The sequence below is a fragment of the Solea senegalensis genome, linkage group LG4 (genome assembly GCF_019176455.1).
Source record: "Solea senegalensis isolate Sse05_10M linkage group LG4, IFAPA_SoseM_1, whole genome shotgun sequence".
Classification (NCBI taxonomy): domain Eukaryota; kingdom Metazoa; phylum Chordata; class Actinopteri; order Pleuronectiformes; family Soleidae; genus Solea; species Solea senegalensis.
Window position 1 is genome coordinate 16,813,114 of NC_058024.1, and position 25,845 is coordinate 16,838,958.

General features: G+C 39.9%; 2 protein-coding genes across 3 annotated transcripts in view; one reads left to right on the forward strand and one right to left on the reverse strand.

The window, feature by feature from the left end:
- The window catches only part of LOC122768291 (metabotropic glutamate receptor 4-like), a 155,259-nt gene extending 135,434 nt beyond the window's left edge, over nt 1–19,825 (reverse strand). The window contains exon 1 of one of the 2 annotated variants that reach the window (XM_044024178.1): nt 19,805–19,825. The gene's annotated coding sequence lies outside the window, so the exon portion shown is untranslated. Of the gene's footprint in view, nt 1–12,204; nt 12,345–19,804 lie in introns of those variants that run through there. The other variant, XM_044024177.1, reaches the window with a different exon arrangement.
- nudt3b (nudix (nucleoside diphosphate linked moiety X)-type motif 3b) lies at nt 19,375–25,509 on the forward strand. Its single transcript, XM_044024180.1, has 5 exons — nt 19,375–19,679; nt 20,762–20,872; nt 24,014–24,058; nt 24,152–24,236; nt 24,518–25,509. Exons 1-5 carry the CDS (start codon nt 19,581–19,583, stop codon nt 24,712–24,714), a joined length of 537 nt encoding a protein of 178 aa, XP_043880115.1. The 5' UTR covers nt 19,375–19,580; the 3' UTR covers nt 24,715–25,509.
- The last annotated feature ends 336 nt before the right edge of the window (nt 25,510–25,845 follow it).

Genomic DNA, 25,845 nt, shown 5'->3' on the forward strand with positions numbered 1-25,845 from the left:
AAAAGGGGGAACTGTATGACATGCGTTGACTGTATGACATTAAATCTTACTTGCATCTTGTTTGAGTCATTCTGTGTTGACAACATAGGATGATTTAATCCGTGAGCACCATTATTTATAGCCAACACCATCACATCATGATCCCCAAAAAACCCACAAAGGTCACTGTGGCAGGGATGACCAGCCTATCCCTTGGCAACAAGCGAGTGCACTCGCTTCCCTGAGTTCCATTGCATGGTCACAGGCGCAGCAGGGATACCATAATGCTGGCTGACAACATGAGGAGCTGCGATTGCTTACATGCTTTTGTAGGCGGGCTGGGTGGAGGATGTGCGAGGCTGCAACGGAATACGGCCCTCGTCTCCCACGGACCTTTAACAGCCTTTTAAAAGCTCTGAAAGGGCCGGCCTGACGCCAGCTACTCATAGGAGAGAAATCGCTGACAGGGCTAAAGGGGAGGAAGAGTGGTGGGAAAGCAGTTCCTGGAATGCCTGAGGGTTTATCACATTGTCCTCTGGTCCTTGCAATGATCTGGACATGCCACAGCCTAAACGCCTACTGTAGTCTCTGTGTAATTACAACGTCTGCTCTAAATAATTTACCAGAAGCATCCGCTGAAATAACATCCAGCACTTGCAGAATCTTCGTCTGTGAGCTTTTCCCACTCGACTTTTCTCTGTCAGGTCAGCTAAGATACAGCCATCCTGGATTACAATGACCTGGTACCACTCATAGCAAGTTCACAAGTGCCATGTTTGACCTATAAATGCTTCACTAAATTGGCTTATTCCACGCTCTGCACTGCTGCGGATCCTTTATTTCAGTGGACTATCATCCAGTGCCAGAAGGACACAAAAAAAAGGCATTATCCAAAAAGAACACTAAAGTCTTGGGAAGCTTTATTACTCTCATTTCTTCAATAAATCCCTCAGACTTTCACTTGTGTGCTATATTTCATTTGGGCACTGAAGAATGAGTTTTCTGACAGTCAACATGAGAAATGTTTGAGACTCAATGGGCACTGCTGGAGGGGGGCAGCCTACCCACAGAAGATCACAGCAGTGGCAATGAATGCATCAGAAAAACACTGCTGTAGGCGAGCATAAGTCAACAGCGTCTAATGTGAGCCTTTGGTATGCATGATGTTAAATAGATTGTGAAAATGCTCTTTTCATGACTAAGATGGAGCTTTTCATTAATCCGGGAGCTGAACCTGCCTCCGTGAAAACAATGAGCATCCCTTGCGGGAAAGACTAAACACCCACGGTGGGCTCCAGGGAGCTCAGAAGAGCTCTCAAAACAGCTCATGGACTCACTCTCTTTGCAGTCACCGCACCCTTAGCTGTGCGTGTTTTTTGCATGTTCATATGTCACAAGGGTAGCATGCTGTTGTAAGCGTCTATCTCCTGGAATATATATCATTCTCTCTCTCTCTCTCCCTGTCTGTGTGTGTGTGTGTCAGTGCTTTTCAACGCATGCACATATGCTTTCGTGCTTGTCAGTGCACAGTGTAGGAGGATGTGGTTGAGGCAGATATTTTTTGCAGAACTTAAATCATGTTTTGCCTTTTATGTATGCATGTGAAGCATTTTTTGTCAGAGGAGATACGTTTTTTTGATTTTATTTTAGGAAGCCCCCGTTAAAGATACGCACACGTCGAGGATTAAATCAAAAGCACGGAGAATCAATAAATATCCACATGTGGACGTTTTGATGTGTATGAAACATATTCAAGGAATAACTCACAGACCTCAATTTAGCACTAAACCCACTCTGCTTGTTCCTTCCTCTCTCTGCCTTCCCTCCCCCTGACCTCAGTTGTGTCTTCCATAAATTAAAAAATATGTTCGCACAAACACATTTCTTTTATTTGCAACTTAAGTTTGAAACCTAAATTGCAGCAATGAGAGATTATCACATACATTGTGTTGTACCTGTATTGACCGTACATCTGCACCGGTGTTTGCAATTTAGTGCCACTGATAGTTGTGAATGGTGTGCTGGAGAGTTCACGATCAAACTCGTAAAGGTTCTTTAATCAGCTGCTGCTATAAGTTAAAACTCGAGACTTGCAGTTCGATCACACCAGCCTTTCATTCTATTCTGACATTCAGTCTAGGGACTCAGAAAGTGTGGGTCTGAGCACCCATCTTCAAACACAACCTTTATTTTGTTCTTTACTAAACACAGGACACATTTAATTCCTAAAGCTGGTGTGGATGTGATGCAATTAAAATCAGATAGACTATAGTCAACTCTGTGATAGTTTCTGTGTCACTGCATTTTGTCATAGTGATTCACAAATCTCAAAAGGTGAGACTACCACTGGTGACACCTGTGCAGCTGATAATGAATCACTTCAGAACATCAGATGATTCTGACATCTTTTGGGGGGTTGTTATACACTAATTCTAAGGCACATGCAGCAGTTTTAAAGCCTCCTCCCTGTTCTGTCATTCCTCAAAAAGCTGTACCACACTGACCTCCCCATACCAAAACCAACATCTCTTTTTTGTTGTTTTCTGAATCAAACACCTTCCTGACACGAGGCAGAGTGTGAGTGCAGAACTGCAGCAGTCTCCAGGTAATGCTGATGCCTGACGTGGACACTTCATCGACATGTGTGCCAGGAAAAAAGCATCTACTGCAATTAAACCTGGACATTTTCTCAGGCTTTACCATTTGGATGAAGAGCAGCAGTCACCCAAAGGTAGAGTGCATCTGCAAGGTTTTGATACAAATGACCTTAATCTGAAATCCACTAGACAAGCCTTTCACCTTAAGTGTGCAGTATGGACTGTATCATGTAGAGATGTAAAAAAAAAAGCAGGATATATAATTCACACTTGGCCCATTAAACAGGAAAACATAAAGGGAGGTACAGCAGGCATCCTGACATCTGGGTGTACACAAGACACCAACCTGTGAGATGTTATTCTCACTAGAATGATCTTATAGTGCCCATGACAGTAATGACTAGAACGGAAAAAAAAAACCCAATTATAATTAAAAGAAGTGTTTAAACCACAGGAATTTGCAGCAACGTGCAAATTTACTGTAATAGTGGGATTTGAAATTCATTAAAGTGAAAAAAGGGATCGGTGTAGCTTATATGCTCCACTGTGATCACAAGAGAAAAGCATGATAGAAATGTGTTGAATTGGAATGTTTCACATGTGGCAAATACGTGAAATAGTCGTGTGTCTTTTGTTCACATATGACAACACTATGAGTAACAGTTATTTTCTTAGTTGCTGCTCAGCAGACGTCAACATTTCACGCCTCCACCAGCCCTCCCACTCCCACTTATATCAAACAGTGTGTATTAAACTATTTGCCAAAACAACACACCGTGAAAACCAGACTGAAAAATCCATAATGTATAGATTGTCCAAATCTACTGGAGGGATAAATGCCATTAAAGGTGTACATGATGTTTCAGTGATGATTGTCAAAAGCATTGTCTCACATCCAAACTGTTTCACAACAACCCTGTGTGGTGAAAAGATTTCTGTCAACAGCTGTTATTTGCGTCTTAGTTATTAGCTTCTCTCTGACAGAAACAGATTGTTTTCTGTCAACATAATGAGGATATATTAATTAAAATAGTGACAAATGGCTGATAATGAACTTCACAGTGCAATATTAGTATCTAACTGTCATGGTAGCTGAAAAGAGCACAGGCAGGAAATAGAAAAAGCCTCAAACATAAAAGATTCTAGTGCTAATGAAACAAATCGGGAGACACAGTATTACGGGCAGATGGGATGACAAGTGGGCAGACAGATACACAAGCAGATGTTACACAGGCAGGTGCAGTCGTCAGCAGACACTGACCAAACAAAGATAGGTACAGAGAGCGTTCTACACAGAGGAACAGAAGAAACAACCAGGAGCTGGTGGAGTATTACAATGATTCTTTCGACACAGGAGAGATATCTTTAAAATATGAACCATTACTTAACAATGACCAACTCCAGAAATGACATACGGCATTCGTATTATTACCCTTTTCCGTCATATTTTCTAGATTGTTTTCAAAGTGCAGAGGAGATTAATTGTTATCTGCCTCAGGGCCCATGTGACAACTTGGCTTGTGTCTAAATGAGCTGAACTATTTATTTAATGACAGAGAGCCTAAGCTTCATTAACAGCTGTACTGCTAATGTCCAACTCTCCTCAACCACCTGCTGTCCCTTTCCTCCAGAAAAGACTGTCCCTGTCTGAACAGTGCTGTGCTGCAGTACTTGTCAAACACTTTGACACTTGGAAAGAAAAACTCCGTGCACCGGCAATGACGTATGCGATATCGTCAATGATCGGTGTGAGCTGAGGCACGGACAGTTTGACAAGATGGCCGAAGCAGAATAAAACCATAATATCTCAGATATGACCATCTTGTGCTGGTGACACATTTTGGAGCCAACCAGTCACTCTATACTGTCAGTCGCTACTGTTGATCATATTGTAACAGAGTCAAATAACTAATTACAAAAGTCTTTAGTCTGACTTACAGTACGTCTAACAGCTAAAGTGTATAAGAGCTGTCATGGCATCCATCTTTGTGTCCACAAATGTCAAAAATGATTTGGTCACATCCTTAACCCTTTAACACCTATAAGCCTCAAAATGTCTGTCTGGACTTTTAACCGTAAAAGAAACAGAAAATGATCCTGTGAGTAAGTGCTTTTGCCCATTTTTCCAGAATAACTTTCACTATCTGGCCGTTATTTACAATTTACTGCATGTTAAAATAGTCTGTTAACAATTTAAAATTAAGAAAAACTAAAAGTCTTATTGAGAAAAAACACTGTTGTTGCACACAAACAGTATAAAACATATTTAAAATAAAAAGAAAATCTTATGTACAGTGTTTTTCCAACTCTCTCCTCTCTGGTGACAAAGACACTGACTTCCTGCAACAGTGCGAGTGAAATTACCGTAATAACCCCACATTGGTTTTAACTTGCACCTTCTCAGCTTTCAGAAACCGTTGGACTTTTCCCGATAGCACAAACCGTCACATATTTACGATAATGCACATGCGCAAATGTGTAGTCTGCGATACACTTGTTGTTAAAGGGTTAAAAATGACCAACAATGTAGCATTTAGAGAAAATAACCTTCTAACACCACAAGTGGGAAGTGATTCAAATAGATACAAACAGATCCATTATGTATTTAAAGAATGTTCTGAGATGTAAAACATCTTTTGGTTGTTTTCCTCTATTTGATATCTAAATCTTTCCTCCTGACAGTCATATTCCAGTTGGTAGGAGCCATGCACCCATGTGTACGCTGAAGTGGCTGCTGTTTTTGATTTTGTGCGATGCAAACAGTGGATGAAGTCTTGATTCCTGGCCAATTTGTTGGTTTGCACATCAATAGGTTCACATTAAGTACAAAGAAGACTAAATTAAGGGTCCTGTGCTTGCCCTCTGCCGTGGTAGTCCTTGGTCTTGCCATTCTACGAGCTGTCTTTGGCTCTTTAGTCGTATTGTCAGTACAGTACTGGCCCTTTGCTTTTATTAAGCCTTTTGTACTTTCCTGCGCTCATTTATTTGTTTTTCTGTCATTCGTCCTTCAAACTGAGATATTCAGTATTTCCATGTTAACAATGAATCAAGTGACTACCAGTACTGGTAGTCACAGCTCAAAGTGACAAATCGACAGAAAATTATCCCCTAGTTCTGCAGTACACGCCAGGTCTATATGGAGCATCTAAGCATCTCTGCAAAAACATCCAGACGTGTTTTTTTGCAACAAAAAATTAAGACAGCAAATAGAGAATACAAAATACAGTTCTTCTTCAGGACAGGATGTCCATTTTGTAAATTACTGTCCAAATTGGAGTCAAATAGATGATAAATGCATTAAAGCAAACCAGAATGTCCCCATAACAGTGCTGTTCAGGGATGCAGCCTCAGAAAGAGCTGCAGGAAATCTGGGCGGGGCAAACCTGGGTTGAGTCGCCATGGCAAATGGTGTGGGTGTGTATTCAGGGTGAGTGGCAGTGTGCTTTTAAAAAACAAAACAAAACATGTTATTCCAGGCTGGTTTCCACTGTGGGGTTGACAGTTGTCAGTAACTAGTTTGGAGACAAATTTATTGTAACAGTCTGCGTTTGCCAGAGTGTGTCTGTGTGAAGCCATGCCAACATGACAGAGACAGAGAGAGAGCGAACATGTGACACTCCACATTAAAACAAGTGGAAACACTGAGCCTATTGATAGAAATGATCATGTCAATTGTTAGAGGAGCCAAGGTGCAGAGCAAACACTGTGGTACTGGTTGTGGTTGTACTGCAGTGGTCCTGCAAGTATGAGTACATACACACTCTCTGTTCCTGAACCCCACAGCAACTCCAAAATATCAGGTCCTTTAGCTGCTAAATGCTTCACCGTGTTTGCCAGTGTGCCATTCAGTGCTGAGGAAATAACATTATTCTGAGTGACACCTGTCAGATTCTTTTTTACATTGCCCTCATTGTCCTCAAGGTTTACAAGGAAAAGGGGAGAACAACTTGACTCTAGAGTGCAAAGCAGTAGGATCACTGTGGGTTTGTGCGTCTCTCCAGCTACACCTACATTCAGAGGTGGACAGAAAGCCCAGGCAGGAATGTTACTATGCTGTAACATTTTACTCAAGCCACACTTGAAGCCTGAGCTTGAAAAAAACAGAGTGGTAGTTTGTAGGTTGGTGTGGAGGGAGCTTGTGGAGTGCTACGAACAAAGGGCAGAGGAAAGGGTGACTCAACAGTGCATTATTATGTGTTTTTTATATGTATGTATATATATCCATATTTTTTCTACCTAATAAAGTGTCAGTTCTGCAGCCGTAGCCTATCTGCTTCAAGGTTCAACGTGGCATGTGTTCAGATATGATCTCCTGAATACCGTGGTTGTTACAAGTGGTGATTTGAATTACTTTGGCCTTCCTATCATCTTGAACCAGTCCGGCCATTTTCCTCTGCCCTCGGGCATCAACAAGGCATTTTCTCCCAAAGAACTGCTGCTCACTGGATATTTTCTCTTTCTCCGACCATTCTCTGTAAACCCTAGAGATGATTGTGCATGAAAATCCCTGAAGATCAGCAGTTTCTGAAAACACTCAGACCAGCCTGTCTGGCACCAACAACAAATACCACATTTTAAGTCACACAAATCACTTTTCTTCCCCATTTCGAAGCTCTGTTTGAATTTCAGCAGGTCGCCTCGACTGTGTGTGTACGTGGCAATCAGATATCTTCATTAACAGGTAGTTGAACAGGTGTACTAATGAGTAGGCCATATGTAACATTGTCACAAATGAACACATTATGACATTAGGGAATTCATTAGTATTTGTTATCAATTACAACTTGTCATAGTATTTTATAACACACAAAAAAAGCTTTGCATTAATGCAGACCATGGAAGTCATAAGCCCCAGCTGTAATCAACTGACAGCCAGCTGACCACAGTCTATCAGTCACGTTCAAATCACATCTATTCTCACCTCAGGGTGGACCATTTAAATAACACTCCTCCCTCACTCATTCCTTGCTACACCAATGCTCACACCACTGCCACTGGCAAAGCTTTGCCACCTACACTACAGCCTCCACCTTTCTAGATCCGAGTTTGTCAGGCTCAAGCATTTTAAATGTTTATTTCTAATGTCTTGCTTGGGCTCACTGTTGTATAGGAGGTTTCTTGCATTCGGCTCCTTGTCTGAGCCAATCCGGGGAGCATTGATAAGAGCGGAATCATCAGGGTCAAGTCTGACTGTATTTCCAATAAATGGTTTAATTATGAAGTCCTAAATACTACAGATTATGCACACAATCTGTGATGAGCTGGTAAACATGGTGAAGAGTTTGTGCTAAAAGTCAGGAATCGGTGAAGACATTAAAACAAATCCAAAAGAGCATGCATACTGGAACTCGCATTCAACTGGTGACCAAAAACACGACTCCAAAGCAACACTTTTGATGGCCTCTATGTAAAAAACACAGAACACTATTCACATGTAGTACGAAGTTAACTGACAAAAACATTTCAGACACTGAATGGATCGATTTATTTAACAAAGAGTGTTATTTAGTGAAGGGCACACACTCTCCATCCACCTGCCTCTCCTCGTTTAACTATAGCTTGTTGTTTTCCCTGTGGTTGTGGTTTACGCAGAACGCTTTTTGGCAAGAGGGAAGTGTGACTGTACAGTAATTTTCAGCAATTATGGACCTGCGGGCGCATGAATACATCCAGCTATCCAAATACCAAATAGTGATACTGATGGTTGCATCTGTGATATTGTGCTGTCTCTTTTTGATCAAAATGCAGTAGTATTTTTCCTCACCACATTTTTTTGTCTGATTAAGCCACTTAGACAGTGTAGAAAGTAGCAGTCAAAGTGAAGGAGTGATACGTGTTTTGGTTTGTGATGTAGGCACAGTACTCCGTGGGCTGTTGGTACGCTACAAACTACTTATATTTTATACTGAACGACAAAGAAGCTTACAAGAATTTTCCATAATTGTATACTTTTCTCACTTTAAACTTGATTTATTGACCGTTAAACTACAAAATGTGACTAGCGGGTTATGATTAAATTGTGCAACAATAATTGGCTCCTGGGCCAATTTAGTCACTCTGCCATAGATTGAACTCTAAACATTAAAACTGCTGATCAAACATGAATGGAACAGGCCACATTTATGAGTTTCAACAGAACTCGTGGAATTTAGTACATATGAATGAATACTACGTACATAAAGCCATATACATCGCCTATTTCTGCCTCCACCCATCCTTGCTCTGCTGCTGTATACACACAAACACTCCCTCAGTCAGGTCTAATAGGATTGCGTGACAAAGCCCATTTCCAGATGAAATAATGTTACACTGAGTTTGTTCATTAAGACCAAACAGAGGCAGAATATTAACATCAACAACAACAAAAATAACCCAAATGTATGCACTGCAGCTTTAACATGATAAAAGTGATGAAGACAATTTTAGTTGCAGTCGCAAAAACTATTGCCATCATGTCGTCTGTGTTTGATCACTCATCCAAATTGCATTAGTAATAGATAGCTTTTTACTTGAGCTTGTGTGTCATTATGAAAAACAAAGCCGCATCTCTCCATATACGATGCCACCATGAATAAGCGGGTTTTACATTAAAAGGGTCAAATAAGGAGCCGAAGCAAGTAGAGACTGTTTGAAAGTAAGAACATTTCTTATTTCTCAGACACTGACGATTCAAAGTTTGAATGCTGCTCCAAGTAACTGCAGGTAAACTTCAGGAGTTATGGGAAGATATTCATTTGTGCACTTCAGACATGGACAATGCACAAATGGTCCCAGGCCTGTGGAAACATTAAATGGACTGTATTAAAGGTGAATGTAACTTGATGACAGATTCACAGATGAAAGGCAAGATGCTCTCGAACCCCAGTGTAAGATAATGTGTATAATCTACTGCGGGGATGTTAAGTGCACTCATTTCACACTCCATTTCACACAACGCTGCCCGAGGAAGAATCTCTGTGTATGATGACTCTTCTGGATCTTTTCTGTTGTTGTTGTTTCCCCCCATTGTTAATAATTTGGAGTCCAGTTGTTTTTCCTACCTTATTTCACAGTTACTCATTTACACCGTGATGCACAAAATTTAAATGGTATCACCTGAAATTACAACACCTCCTGTTCCTGATGTCCCATTAAGGGACAAACATCTCCATCCATTAACCTTTGAGTATACATTCCTCCCAGTGTGTGTTGTGGGTCCATTATAGCAAAGAGTTAATGTTCTTCATGAACTCCCTAATAATAAGTCACACACAACATGTATCCATTAGCTTGAATATCATCTACTGAAATGAGAAACTCTTTCTGTGGGGAAACAAATGCCTGGAACTGTAGGATGTTTTTCCTTAAATCTAACTGATGACTGTTTTTATTAACTATTTCACAGTCTTTTTATGTTTTGTTTTTATATGGAAGTGTATAAAGTGCGCCATTAAAGAAAATCATAATCTTAAATATCAATCTAATTACCAGTTTTAATGTTGATCGGTGTATAAATGCTGCATTGGGGCCATTTATTTGTGTTTATTAAAGCCGCTTACCGCCCTTTTTTATAATGCAAAAACCCTAGTATACTGTGTGTGTCCATGTTTCTCATTTCCCCTGTCTTTAATACAGATTTGTTTGGAAAACCTCCCCAGTGAGCAGATGGCGTCTGCCAAGAGGAGAATGAAGTTGGAACCTGGGCGCTATACACCAGCATGCACACATATTTCTCCATTTACAGCACAAGCCTTCCTTTGTAAAGGGGAACAACAGAGGTCTGCTGGGAATTTAACCACAGGTCTGTTCTGAGAAGCGGTGCACACGTCTGTTTATTGCAGTCTTGCTCTTGGATCCGTGCTGCAGCTAAAATATGTGAATAGTGGAGAGCTGCTCTGCAGACTGGAGACTATAGATCAAACCTCCCCCTTCTCTTCATATGATTTCAGTCACTTTGATCATTGCGGTTCCCATCAAGTGAATGTGGTTTGCTCATTATATGACCTCCTTTACAGACTGCAATGTAGAGCAACATTTGTATGAGATAGGCAGGCTAATCTACAATACGCTGCTGCATCCTTGTGTATTATTAAACAGGCTATGAGGCGATGCCACGGCTTCTCCTCTTAACGGTTTTAACTCCGACCAGTGACATATGGAAACTTATCAGCCAGCAAACCAAGTTTAAGCTGAGTCTGCATGTGTTAAACTAAGTCAGAGGACAAGAAAAAAGCCAAGCAAAGCTTGAAAAAGTAAATCTACAGGCTCTCTGAATAAGCCGTCCACCTCAGCTACAATATACACATAGAATATTTCTCCAAGTCTCTCTCTGGAGATTACTTAAGCTTGCTTTGTAGCTAGATCCAGGTAAGCTATCAGTAACTGCAGCTGTGAAGAACATGCCAACAAGAATAACCCTACGTAAGATGCAAAATGTATCCTGGGGGAGCACAGAGTCCACATGAAACTGAATTAAAAATCTCTCTTTTGCTGACTCAATCTCTGTAGATAATTACCCACTGATATGAGGAGCATTTCCCTCTTGGCTGTAAGTTCAGGGGGAATGCAGACAATGGCATATTTTGGCTGTAATCACCACTAAGTATTGAGGCTTTGAGAATTAGATTGCACACAGCTAATCTGTGGCCCCACGTAAAAAAAAGAAAAGAAAAAGCCTGAAGGAGTACAGTGTGAAAGTGGGGCAGTGTTAATAATATTCTCTATGAGTCAGGTAAATCTTTGTTAGCCCTAAGAACCTTGACACCAGCACACACTAGCCTTGTTCTATATGCAAGAAAACAACAAACACAGCATGTGCAGGCATATAAAGCACAATGCACATGCCTGCCAACAAAATAATGGCCTCCAAGTAACAACCATGCATGCCTGAGTAACCTATTAAAGTTTGCTCTGGGGTCCACAGTAGCAGTCACACATCAGCAATTCTGCTGCTGTCTCCAATCTCGCCTGCACTACCAGGAGGGAGCACATCTGCACAGCACCAGTGACTGACAATCGATGGTTCACACAACGTTTGCCCCCTCCCCCAAATCCCAACCCCCAACCCCCAACCCCACATCCGCACCCCCAACAGACTCTCACAGAACACCACCCAGCCGGGGTGCTCCCCTACGTGACTCAACTTCTTCCGAGAATGAGAGGGAGACACGAGAAGAGAGAAGGGGATGAGCTGGAGCTGCGAAGGTAGAAGCGACTGTTTTGCATCCCGTCGTTGTCAATTTTTTTTTCCAGGGATGCAGCTGTGATCTCATTAAAAACCCACGTATAGATTCCGCAGCTTGAATATTGAGTCATTCTTTTTTATCCATTATATTTTGTGAGACTTAATGCGTCTGTGCTGTGCAGGCACAGTTCTGGGCGTTGTACAGAAACAAATACACACGTTTGTCACTTTTCAAATCTGCCAAGGCATCACAAATGTTTCGGTATTTCAAACATCCAAAGCAGTGAAACATGCAAGTTGCAAGACAAACGGTATCTTGCCTGTGCACAACAAAATGTTGATCTTGCGTGCCAGTTGTCAGTATGAATTATTAAGTAAATGTATTGTATGTCACGACGTTTGCTTTTTTTAAACATTTGATTGCAGTAGCTGACCCTTTTTTGCGGGTTAGGTGGCTGCACTTACCCTTTGTTTTCGTTTACACGAAGAAACCCTTTATAAGAAGTGACCCATATCCCAAGAAAAACCGTATGTCGTTTGGGTGCCTCGCTGTGCGGGAGGGAAAGCTTTCCTCTGCAATCCTGGTGCTTTTTCTTTTGCCTTTTTTTTTTAAATCAACTTGTGAAAAATATCTATGAATAGTATCCAAACGGAATCCACGCGCGAGTCGAGGCTGCGTTGCATCCCCAGCACCATTGAGAGCGCTGTCCACGGAAAAGTGGTGCTGAAAAGTCTAAAGTCCCAACTTCGGGGTCTGCGTGCGATGAGGAGACAAATGGCTCGTCCAGAGTGGAGCCACTCACTGACACGGCTCCACCGAAGAGACGCTCAACGCTTTGACAACAGCGGAGAATCACACATGTCGTTCCAGCGAGGCAGAGCACTTTCTTACTGAAGGACGGAAGACGACGCGCTGGGTGTGATTGATTCGCAACACTGTGGCTGCATGGAAGAAAACGCAGCATTGGAGTGTGTGTGTGTGTGTGGGGTGTGTGTGTTTGTGTGTGGCAGTGGATGGATGAACTCAGTGTGGTATACAGTCTTTGGCTTTGACTGCTTGTTGTCTTTTACTCTTTTAACAGAGACTTCAGTGTCCATACATTTCGAAAACAGTCACAATGCATATACTGGAAAAAGAAAGTAGAATACATATATAATATATACATCGACATATGTGGATTTGTAACTCAAGTAACTCAAGTCTTCTTATGTCTGCAACATGATTGCGCGCAATAACTCACGATTTAATTGAGATTGCAGGTGGTGTCATTTTATGTCAAATATGATGCTTTTGGATTGACAGACACACACGCGCACACGCGCGCGCGCGCTACAGGTACAGCAGTCTGCAGTTTGTAGAGTCTCGGGATGATGTGCGTAGACCGTGACGAATATATCAAGTCCAACCACTGAGTGCAAAAACTCAATCTAGATGCTAGGGTTTGTTTGCGCGCGCGCGTGTGCGTGGTTTCCACTGACTGACCGTGACAGGAGCCACACTCTGCTGCAGCATTAGCGTCCTATTCACAAGCATGCCAATACATGTTCAGCATAATCCGGGAAAAAGAGCGAGAAATTCGTTTTAAACCGAGCACGGAATGGGTTTGATTTGGAACTTCGATGCAAATAGAGCCAATAGTTCGGCTATTAACCTTCAAACGTACACAGATTGTGGAGTGACAAAGAACTTCCTCACGCATCAATTTTGATGTCCAATGTAAATTATTGTCTATATGCATAAACGACTGCCTGGTTTTCGATAAAACAGCCCGACTATTTCCGGTAAGCTGTCAGTCAAACAACAGTTGTCTGCAGTGTCTAAGAGTATTTAGTGACAAATTATAGAATTTAGAGGAGGCTGCAAACGTTCATTTATTCATTCATGTTGAATCTCTCACAGCTAACTATTCAAACATCTGCTACAAGAAATAATGGTACCTTACTAAGTCCAAGTTTCCCCACACACATATACATATATGTATATATGTATATATATATATATATATATATATATATATATATATATATATATATATATATATATACATATATACATGTATAGTGGATTATATTTAAGTGGGAGTTGTGAGTGATGTTTCACGCATACAACACTGATATTTTAAAGGCTTTTTTGTTTCAGGCCATGTCGAATAACTAACTACTAAAAGTCAATCAAACACATATTTGATCAATATCATAAGTTTGAACGTTCCCTTGACAACAACTTACCATTAAAGGTGTATATTAATATTTTTAGCAGAAGTTGTAATATAAGGGACATTTGCATATAGTGATTTCAGCCTATGCTTCCCTGCAGGCACAGCTGCTCTTTCTGCATCCTGAGCACAAGGTCAAGGAGGCTTTCACAGGTTTGAGTGGGTCACACCTGTGGAGTGTTGGAGCGACTCCACCACATCAAGGGAGATAAAAAAAAAAAAAGGGGGACTAGGGTAGGGGTGGGGGTTCTCGGAGTTGGTGAGTACGTCAGGTCTCTGTGGGCCTTGAATGCAGCTGAGCCTCTGAATATTCATTCACACCTTTGCTGTAGCAAATTTCAGCAAAAATGCCTGAGTGAGTGACTGGCAGTCCTGTGAAATACCCGGGGACCTTGTGATTCATGTAAAAATAAAGTCAGGGCTTCAGTTGTGCATATTATTGAAATGAGTGCTTTACATCTCTTTTATTGCCCCACATAGTATCAGTGTTCCATTTGTCAGCTCCTCTATTTCTGTTTAGCATTGTTAGCATAACGAGTAAATTATTTAGCTTCGGAGAATGGATGCAAAATGTTATCTCCACCAGGAGACCCACTCCTGCTTTGCTTTCTGGTGCAGTGCAATGGTCTTGTCTCTTCTGGAAGGATAACATGTTACGCCTCTGAGTCCTTCCCTTGCCCATGCAAGGCAAACTCCGGAGATTACTTGTTTAATTTAGCTATGGGGATGTTAATTCCAGTCACTTGTGCAAATCCCAGTGAAAAAGACTAACCACTGAGGCATAATCACCTGCCCCCAGATGTCTCTCATTTCATGGCGATATATAATGGGAATTATTCAGAATGTAAACTCTGAGGTCCTGCTGGGATATTGCCAGAGTGACCTCAGCTCAGAACTACTCTGATCTCATTTGTTTACCCATTCCCCAATGAGGAGCCTCTGTGCACTGTTTCCCCGGACATAACTGTAAAAGAGAATTCAGAGACTGTTTTTATAGCTAAATGCTGAATTGAACTAAGGAGGAGGTGCTTTAAACATTTGCTCTTAAAGAAAAACAACAATGGCAACAAGAAGAGGAGCAGGAGACAACATGGAGGTCCTTCAGTACCACATGAATAATAACCGAATACTGAATGTAATGATGTTTGTGTGTCATCTAATATTGAACTATGGGCTCATACAGACTCTGTTGACATTTGATTATATAAATTGAGTTTCTGAAGCTCGAACACAACCGCAAGTTGGAAGACAAGTTGTCCATTTGAAGCAATGTTTGTCAAAGATGAGGCTAGGATGGGCAGAGAGACTGGCCCTGTGCTCATATTTATTTATGAGATGTCCACAGTTTGACAGTTATCATACTGTAGGTGTAACCTTTGAACTCTTGGGATTTTTATATATATGAGAGTGGCTAGTGTGCAAATTAAATTTGTGGTATAGAGCGCACAAGGAAAAAACAGCTGGCAATATGTCATCTGATAAACGCAGTGACAGGCTATATTACATCACTTACTATAGTACATCAGCCATCATACGAGCAGAAGAAACAGAATGCCACTAAAAGGAGTTATGTCATTATCGCTGCAACACTGGAAGATCATGTGACCAACTATTCAGGGAGATTCAGGATAAGGAGAAGCAAACATATAGACGATTCATAGAATCCATAATCAATCAGAGCTAATTTTTAAGAATAAGTTGACTCATTTTGTCTTTGCATAAAAGTTAGTCTTCTATCAAATGCCATTTTGGCTTATTATTTTTGATAATATTGTTTCTTAAGTTAGTTACCATGCAGTAAATAGTTCTCAAATGTAAGAATTAGCTGAATCTGCTGACTTCCGATTCTGATTTTATCTTTTGTTTTTTGCCGTAATTTTTTATGTCTTAACATGGCTGCTAAAATTACAATAAAAAGCACAAAGCAGTTGTTTGTGACACAAATCCTAGTGTTTTCAAATAACTATAGAGAATGGTAGTAATACAATAAGTTGCAGCTGGTATGTCTCATGTCATAAAATCCCTAAAATGAGCAATAATGTGCGGGCATACAGATGTTACATGTACCTTTGATCTAAAAATATCCACTGTCTGTGGGTGTGTAGAGTGAAAGCATACTTAGTCCACTTTTACTCTCTAAAGCCTCTTAGATTTTTGGTTTTGATGATAGAATATGTTTCCATGTATTTCTAAATTACCCTGAAACACAGTAAATGTGTCTGATGTTGTCCATGAGGCACAGAGCATTTAAAATGTAAGGTTTTTGCAACTTTACTACCCTTATTGCCTAGTTATGTCATACTAAATTATAGTGTAGTATGTATAGCCATGAATATGATGTGCATGTAATCGTTTTACTCTTATTCACTTAAAAGAAATTGTTGGAAATAAGCTAAGACCAGTCGTAACTAGCACAACAGTAGACCCTGGTGGTTAGAACATGAAGTACCTTGAATGGTTTGTAGGACTTATATTAATAGATAATATTAAGTCCTTATAAATAATATGTGTATTTTTATTTATTTATTTATTTTTTTAAATCAGGTTGATGTATCTAAATCACAGCCTAAACAGAGCAAATCAATTCCTGGATAAAACACTGAAATGTAAGTAGAGCTAAATATGTTGTGATAATGATAATTATAAATCTGAAGTTACTTTTTTTGATTCATACATGAAAGGTATTCAGTCTTTATTGCTTGCTTTTTACTTATTCTTTTTTAAACCACAACATTAAACAGCATTTGATTGTGCATTATTTAATGAATTTAGATCAAGTCAGCTTGTTGATACCTTTTAGTAAAGGACACCATGGGCAATGTCACTTTAAACCCAGAGAATCACAACACGGTAAATTGCCTCTTGTGTGTGTAGCCAAACACAATTTATTCAGGCCTTCGGCAGAACAATGCAATCTCCTGCTTATTTAGTCATTAACGTGCATATTTACTTTGGAGGGAAAAAAAGCTGCTTGAATGGATAATGTTTCCCATATCTTTGTTGTCTTCAATTAAACAAACTTCAACTGCTGCATAGCCTTTGGTTTTGTGTCTCTTTATTTTTGCCTCTGCAGGTGAACTCTAGTTATGATTGCTCTGCATTGTTTATCTGTTTTACTGTTGCACTTAAAATAATATTGTGATTTAGCAGTAAATTAGCTGCTAAATCTGAAAACAAACCAAAATAATAATAACGTGGACTGAAATGTGTCTGTTTCAGTTTGTATTTGTGTTGTGCGTGTTTGTCTTCAGTCACTAGTTTATTTATAAATGAATGTACATAAAATAAAGTACATCATTTGCTTGCAAGAGAGCCTTGCTAATTTCTGGTTATATAAGAAATAAAAATGAAAAAAATATACATTAAATATAAATACCAGTGCTCTTGATCATATACTCTTGTGGTCTTTGCTGTAGCTACTTGATGCAATACAGAGCTTTTCTGGCCTGGGACACTTAAAACTATGCATTCATTCATTCATCGTCTACCACTTTATCTGCCACATGAGGGTCACAGGGCTGCTGGTGTCAAACCCGGCCTGAACAGGTCGCCATAGAAACAAACAATCACTCACACCTCAGGCAATTTAGAGTGTCCGTTAACCTCTGCATGTTTTGGGATATGTGAAAACCCACACAAACAAACTCCACTCTTATAAACTATAACACAATTAATAAATAACAAAATTATTTTCATGTCATGTCAGATAAACAAAACTGCAAAGAGCTGCTAAACATGTTGATACATCAATAGTCTTTAAATTCAATTGAGGCATTAGAGGCCGTTTTCTGCTTTTTCTCTACTTTGACTAGTAATACCTCTCTAATTCTACTACAGAAAGACTTTGAAGACAGAACTTTACATTATGGTATCAGAATTTCTACTTAAATAATGTCTTGACGTATATTTTTCACCACTGCCACAGCAACATCCCTAATATTAGCAACGTTTCCCAGCATTTATGCTTTGAATTGTCTTGTGCTTCAAAAGAAAAGAGTTTCAGTGGGAACAGTACAATGTTCAACACATCCTGCAACCAAAACTGCTACCTGAAACAACAATGTTAGTGCATGAAAAGCCATATCACCAAGCGGATTCTCCAGGAACTAGGTTTTGTATGGACATTGTAGAAAGAAAAATATAAACCATATTTGTGTTTACCTACACAGGGAACATTTTCTAGGAAAAAGTAGAGCTGCAGATGGACACACACATAATGACTGTTGAGTATACAGAGACAACACAATTAGAAGGTGTCTAAATCAAACAGAGAATTCCATACACTCAAATCCACTCAAGTATTATGAGTAGCATGAGTAGTCTACTGAAAGGTATGAGCGCCCTCTCTTGGACATAACAGGGACTGCATCTCTGCTGCTACTGTGAATGGTTCATCAGAGACATGAAGAACAGGTTGGCATAGCAACTGCAGATAGTAAAAGTGCAAACTCTTGAGTATGACCCTATACAGTATACATGTTATGTGTTATGATATGTTTTAATTGCATAAAGCCGGCTCTCATCCACTTGAAAGAAGACACAGGCATATCAAGCAGGAGATTAAACAGAATACAGGATTTGTTTTTGTTAACATTTTGCAACTCATTGCTGATTAATTGTACAGCCTTTGCAAGATGTACCTTTGAAAGTAATATGAAATCATCAGGCCACCCTCATCCAAAAACAAGTGAGTGCCAACTGGTCAATTGTTGTAATAATTAATAGAATATTCATAGAGTTTTGAGTAACTGAAAACTTGTTCAATATTTTTTTTTAAGAAAACCCCCACCCACTCCCTGATATGAGCTTAATTTGGGCATTTTACATTTAAAATATCTGACATTATTCTATTAACCAAATCACACAATCAAGAAAATAGTGAACAAATGAATAAATAATAAATAATTTAAACAAAACATAGTGGTTCTAAATGAATGTTTTACCAAAGAGACTGCAGAGGTTGTAAATTTTAAATTTTAACATTTTAGCATTTTAACATTTTAGCATTTTAACAGTGCTGTGTGTGGATGTTGGAGCTGTTAATTTCCCCGAGGGAACCTCCCAAAGGGATAAATAGCTGTTTCTCTGGCCTCGTCACGCGTTTCTATCAGTTACCATGCTGGAGCTGTCCTTTACCTGAGGTGCTGAAATTGACAAACCAACCACATAACTAATGGTTTCAGTATTGACACAGCATAGTGTGTGTGAAACGGTATGTTTTAAGAACTAAAAGTATGACGGTATTTGTTTATGCATCCACATCAAACAAGTAACCGTTGCGTGGTAGCTGGAGCAAAAAGTACCATTTTCCTTTACCGGCTTACTCCAGTCACAGCACGGTGTTGCGTTTACGCCCAAGCCGTTGTCCCAATTCTTCAACGCCTGATAAGTAATTTTCCTACGCTTGCCGAGCCATTAAAGGTTAAATTACGTCGTGGGCGTAGCGGCTCCTTGTAATGGCGACCGTGCCTTAGATGTGCCCAGGTTTGTGAAAATGAAGCGAAGAAGAAGTTATTTATTTTAAGAAAAACGCCGAGGTTCCCCGGAGGAGGACTTTGCGTCAACAATTGTCGTCTTTCTAAACTGGTTAACTTAGCTGTAATTTTGAACTTTTGTGCCACCGAGATGATGAAGCTCAAGTCAAACCAAACCCGGACGTACGACGGGGATGGCTACAAGAAGCGGGCCGCCTGTCTGTGCTTCAGGAGCGCGACCGAGGAGGAGGTGAGGCCGGTGATGTTGCTGTCTGGTGGGCCATGCTAACCTTAGCTGCCATACCAGTTTCTAATGAAATTGATATTTACATAGACACAATAGTGAGTTTTTACTGACTAAAACAGTGACCTTACCTTTTCTGAACATTCGTTTCGCCCTCAGATGTTGCGAATTTAACGTCAGTTTTGATTTTTTTAGCTCCCATCAACTGTTATGTAAGCTGCTTTAGCTCTGCAGATAGCTGCAGCCTCTGCTTTTTGTATGGAGCCAACCATGCTAGCTAATGCTAACATTAGCATGCTAACTCGCCATGTAACAGCTGTGGGCAGCCGGCTCCCGACCAGCGATCACATCCCCGTGCTATTGTTGACATTTTCATTAGAATTTGCCAGAAGGGTAGAGTCTTGACTTAGCGTTATACGTCACATGGTGATACATGCACGGGCCAGTCTGGCAATTTAAGCAACCGTTAGTGTGAAATGTGTTAGCCTTATTGCAACTAGCTAAAATTGTTGTTAGCCATAGCTGCTACGTTAGTGGACTCTCCACTTAAAGCCGCTATAACTAGCCTTCATAGGACTATTTGAGCTCGGAAGCGATTTAGGGAGCTGAAATTTCGCCCATGACATACATAAAGATGGCTTTGTAGGAAAAATGTTTTACCAAGGGAGGAGACGAATTGAGACTAAATCAATTCCTCATTATAGAGGCAGGTTTGCGTACAACATGGGCTGCTGGTGACAGGAAACGCATCATTACGACCAGCAAGCAGCTTTAGACTTTTATCAGAGACTGTCGTCGACCAGACCGGCACTCAGCCAAGCTCCAGCTGTAACCCAACAGATTGACTCCTCACAGTTGTGGAAAGAAATTAACTCACTGATTCAGATCCAATCTATGTGGAGTGAAACATTACCTGCTTTAGCCATACACAGAATAAACTGCATACTCAATAATATCCTGCGAGGAGCTGCATATTTTTACTTCTAGCTTGCCCATGCAACAACACTTGTGTATTGTGAACACCCAACAACAATCGATATGCAGTTAAAATCTAGTGTACAAACAGTCATGCACTGGATGTGTTACAGGTGCTGCTGGTGAGCAGTAGTCGACATCCTGACAAGTGGATAGTTCCTGGAGGAGGAATGGAGCCAGAGGAAGAGCCCAGTGTTGCTGCAGCTCGAGAAGTGTGTGAAGAGGTCAGTCATTATCAAACATTATCTGCAGATATCAACAAACACACCCAGATCTGCCGATATGACTAATGACTACAACAGTCGGCTGAATAGGCTGCTACTTCCTTGACTTCTATGCTGGCGTCCTCTACAACTATTGTTTTGTGTTTTTTTTACAGTTACTTATGTTGATCAATGAAGAAAATGTATATCTACATCTGCTGTGACATGAATATGAAAAATATTGTGTTAATTTCACTACAGAAGAGACTAATTGACCCCTGCAATTGGGCGCAGTGTAACAAAGGTTCTATATTGACATGTATATTCATTGCGTAAACACACTTTGAGATATAATCTGTATAATGACCTTGAATGGTTTACAATCAAATTGTGAATCATTTTTCATAAAGAAGTATAAAATCCCCATTAACCTTTCTAGCCTTCATTCCTAGCTGGTAATAATGTTCTAAGAATGGGTTTCCATATACAGCATGGCAAAGTAGTCAGAGTATAGGCTTACAAGATGTATTGTATTTCATTTCCATTAAATCGTGTCTGTATTTAACACTGGGCCTAATACCATCCTCTCAAAGCCCATTTGTTAATGCAGTCATCCTGTTTGTCTGGACAGGAGAGAGCCTAGCAACATGTAAGCTGTATCACAGCGTCATATTACAAAGCAGTATTTCGGTGTCAAATACAGTTGTAGGTTGAGATTTAAATCAGCTCATTGTTTTTACATTTCAGATACACTTTTACAGCAGCATCCTTGTTTCAAAGACATCTTGAAGGATAAATCTAGCTTTTATCTGTGTAGGGTAGGATGTGTAGCAATTAGTCTGCAGGTTTGAATCTCATTGGAAAATCAATAATGTTCTGCTAATGCTACGTATCCTATGTTTGATGGTGAAATTGGGTGTCCCTTCAGTCGGTGTACATGTTTATTGCTTCAGTATTTTGATCAAAGTGGTGAGAGGGCACAGAAGACACTAAATCTGGCCTGGCTGTCAGCACTTGTTGGGTCACTGACCACATGAAGCCTATTCTGTGTGTCTGATCCATCACAATGATTGGATGCTGATATCATCTCCTATCTTGTCTCTTGCAGTTTGGGTGCTTTGGTGGTTCCAAAATGCTAGCTTGCCAACACATTGTCACAGGGTCAAAATCAATGTGACATCATTACTTAAGTGTGGTAAAAGTGCTGAAAGACCACATTCAGAAACTGTGTGGTGGCTTTTGAGTGTTACTCAATGCATCACCATGTTCTGTGGCTTTTTAAGCCTCTTATCATATGGTGGTGTAACAAGACATATCCTAATCCTCGTAAGCTTATGCTGACGACCTTATGAGCGGTGAGTGGTTTCTCATGCTTGGCGGTTTGGAGTCTTGTCAAGGATGAGAGCAAAAACACAGTATTCAGGAGAAGGCCAAAAGTTATAGAAGGTTCCTTTTGTCAGCCTAACCATCAACAACCTCTGCTTATCCTTGTTAGTCATGCACCCTCAGACTTGCACTGTGAAGACACAGGACAGCATTGTGTAACTTCTAAATCAGCCTCAGTGCTGTTTGTCCTTTTCCATGTTGATGATGATGACCAGTAGTCTTCAGTTACATGCTTAAGCTGGGAGACCTTTTATGTCTCATAAAAACATACAGGTTGACTTTTGGCCTATTACTTAATCCATGGCACATCTTTGGGATTTCTAGAATTGGGCCTGTTCTTTTCAGTATGATCTAGTTCAAGGCCAGAAGAGTACAACACTGAGTCTATGGTACAGTGGTGGCATCAACATTTATTTATAGACTGAAACTGGAACCTGAAGAAGAAGAAGAAGCGGCAAAGATGTCAGCAAGTGGCCTGCCTCTGTGTCTAACTCTAACCCACTATTCTCCTCCGGGAGTTGGGATTTATCTCACAGATAATTAATTTTGTTGTTAGAATGGGTTTAAAGGTAACAGGAACAGGTGTTCATGGTGTCCTGAAAAAGGTGTTGGCATTTGGATAATGTGGCTTAGGTTTTATGATCATGAAAGTCTGACAGCACTGGGCTTATTCTGTTTGTTTTTTTGTCTCTGACCTTTTGTACGTGATCTTGACATTTGGTAGTATCTTTTAGAGAAGTGGTTAGTGTGTGTGTGTCTGTGTATGACATCATGTGATTGCTGAATGTCTGTGAGTAAGTGTTGTACAGTTATGTAATGTGGAACTGCAAGGATTAAGTTGATTGAAATAAATTTCCTCTGCAAGTATATTTGGAAAAGATTTGCTCTACTCTTTTTATACAATTGAAGACTAAATGTCTGAATAGTAGACAATGAATGTGATTACCACATGTCTTGGATGTACTTTTCTTTTTTCATGTTAGAGTCTAAACATAGATTGAACAATTAAATGAAACAGTAATTACTGCTGGCTTAATTATTTCTGGATTCTATATTTGTTGAATTTCTTTAATTCAAGCAGATTGTTAACTTGCCTCTGGATAAATTACTCCTCACTACATTGAAGGTGTCATGAACAAATTCAAATCAGTAAATGTAACATCCATCCACCTTCTATCCCTTTATCCTCCACATGAGGGTCACGGGGGAGCTGTGCCAATCTCAGCTAACATAGGACGATAGGCGGTGTACATCCTGGACCGATCACAGGGCCACATATAGAGACAAACAACCATCCACTCACACTCTCACACCCACAGTCAATGTAGAGAGTCAAATTTGCCTAATGCCCAAATCTGAACGTTTTTGGACTGTGGGAGAAAACGTCTTGCTGCAAAAGCAAGAGTAGTAAATGTAGCAAATAATTAAAAAAAAGTTTCAGTTTTTGTGTTTTTTTTTTTGTTTAGGTCTCTTGAGCTTGAAGGTTAAGGGTTAAAGGTTAAATAGAATGTCTACATTATGTTGGACAGAGGTCCAGGATTTGGACAGAGTGAATGTGTAGTGGACAAAAACATTCTTCCAATGTAATGTAATGTAATGTAATCCACTCCAACACAAACAAACTACAACCCCCACAATAAAGTTAATTGTGGTTAAGTTGTAAGTTAACTCTGACTATGTCTCAGCAGTTCTATTAGATTGCAATATTGGATTAAACCCCCATATTTTGTATTTAGAAACATTTGACATTTGTGCAACTTTGTGTTTGTTTTACAGGCCGGCGTGAAGGGGACTTTGGGTCGTTTAGTTGGAATATTTGAGGTGAGCTTATTTGGTGGAGACTGTTTTGGTCTTTAAATGTTGACATACTGTTTGTGAATGAGAAGTGAAAACATGACACATTTTCCCCCACAGAACCAAGAGAGAAAACACAGAACCTACGTCTACGTCCTTATTGTAACAGAGGTTCTGGAGGACTGGGAGGACTCAGTCAACATTGGTAATGCATAGTATTTGTTTATTTGTCGTAATTGGGATCATATGAATAGTCACATGCTACCTGTAACTTGACTAGGTTGCCTAGGCCTTAGTAGTATCACAGTTCAGGGATTTTGTTTGTTTGTTGGAGCAGATTATAATGCCAGCTTTGTTCCTGCCCTTGTGATTTTTCTTTTTTTTTTACATCAGTGCTGTGAATCGCAATGACAAACCTTTCCATTCATAATTCCTTCCCCCCACCGTTGTTTTAACCTGCTCCACAATTTTGTGTTCTGTCAACAGGAAGAAAAAGGGAATGGTTTAAAATAGACGATGCCATACAAGTGTTGCAGTGTCACAAGCCTGTGCAGGCCACCTACTTTGAGGCCCTCCAGGAGAGTTGCCTGACCAGTAATGGAACACCTTTGGTAACTACGATAGGTGGGGAACTCTCCCCTACTTACAGCATCAATCAGAGCTCTATTTCGGGTATCAGATAACTAAAACCATACCTCTGACACTCTCTGGAGCTTTTGAGCTTTCACCGCCACTTGCGCTCTTCTCCCCTCTTCTCTTCTTTTTCTCTTCTTTTGTCTCAATAACATGGTTTGCCTTGCCAACTCCTTTGTGCCAGAACTGTGGCACAGACCTGATGACAAGTGTTGGTTAAATAGTCTGAAAACTTTGTAAATGTAATTTTTGACCCCACTTTTGTTCCTTTCTTTTTACTGACAACTGCATGAAATGTCCCCTTGCTACCTTCATTCTCTTTCATCAAAGCACCCTTAGCGTGGTGTTTATTGAATGCAAGAACTACTTTTTACTGTTGTAATGTCAATGTGTAAACATAGTGATTAAGCTGAAGGCTTTATGGTGGTCATTTTAATGTCTCCTCCATTTTTCGTTTTTTTTTTCTGTGAATGAATGTGCCCATTAGAGTAGTCTCTTCCCCTTTTTTAGGAAAGAAATGTCATCTGTATCTGATTAAAGAGAATTGTGGGAAGTGACTTATCGTGCAATGACACTGTTGCGTCACACTCCCACAGGTGTCTTGATGCCGACTGTACAGCGGCCTTGTGTTAAGGTCTTTGGATTATTTGGATATGGTCTGTTCATTTTACACTTTACGGTGGTTGCAGATGTTTCTTTTATCAGAAGGATGCGGCCCCATTGTAATATTTCGATTTACTAGTGTCAAGTGTGTGTCAAACTAGCCAAGCACTACAGGTTCCAATCTCAAATGAAGAGTGTGTATATATGTGTGTGTGTGTGTATGTGTGTATGTATATATGTATATGTGTATGTATATATATATGTATGTATGTATATGTATATATGTATATATATGTATGTATATATATATATATATGTATATATATATGTATGTATATATGTATATATATGTATATATGTGTATATGTATATATGTATATATATATATATATGTATATATATGTATATATATATATATATATACACACTCTTCATATGTGTATATATATATGTATATGTGTATATATACACACACACTGTACAGGGAGTGAAAGACTGTCAACGTTTAAGTGAAAATGAACCACCTTTCTCTTCAGTGTCTTTACCTCCTTTTAGTCCTTGTTTTAATTTTTAAAAAA

Coding starts and splice junctions, on each gene's coding strand:
- nudt3b (XM_044024180.1), top strand. CDS start 19,581: ATGATGAAGCTCAAGTCAAACCAAACCCGGACGTACGACGGGGATGGC. Junction 20,873..24,013: donor CTCGAGAAGTGTGTGAAGAG/GTCAGTCATTAT, acceptor TTTGTTTTACAG/GCCGGCGTGAAGGGGACTTT. Junction 24,237..24,517: donor GGAGGACTCAGTCAACATTG/GTAATGCATAGT, acceptor TTCTGTCAACAG/GAAGAAAAAGGGAATGGTTT.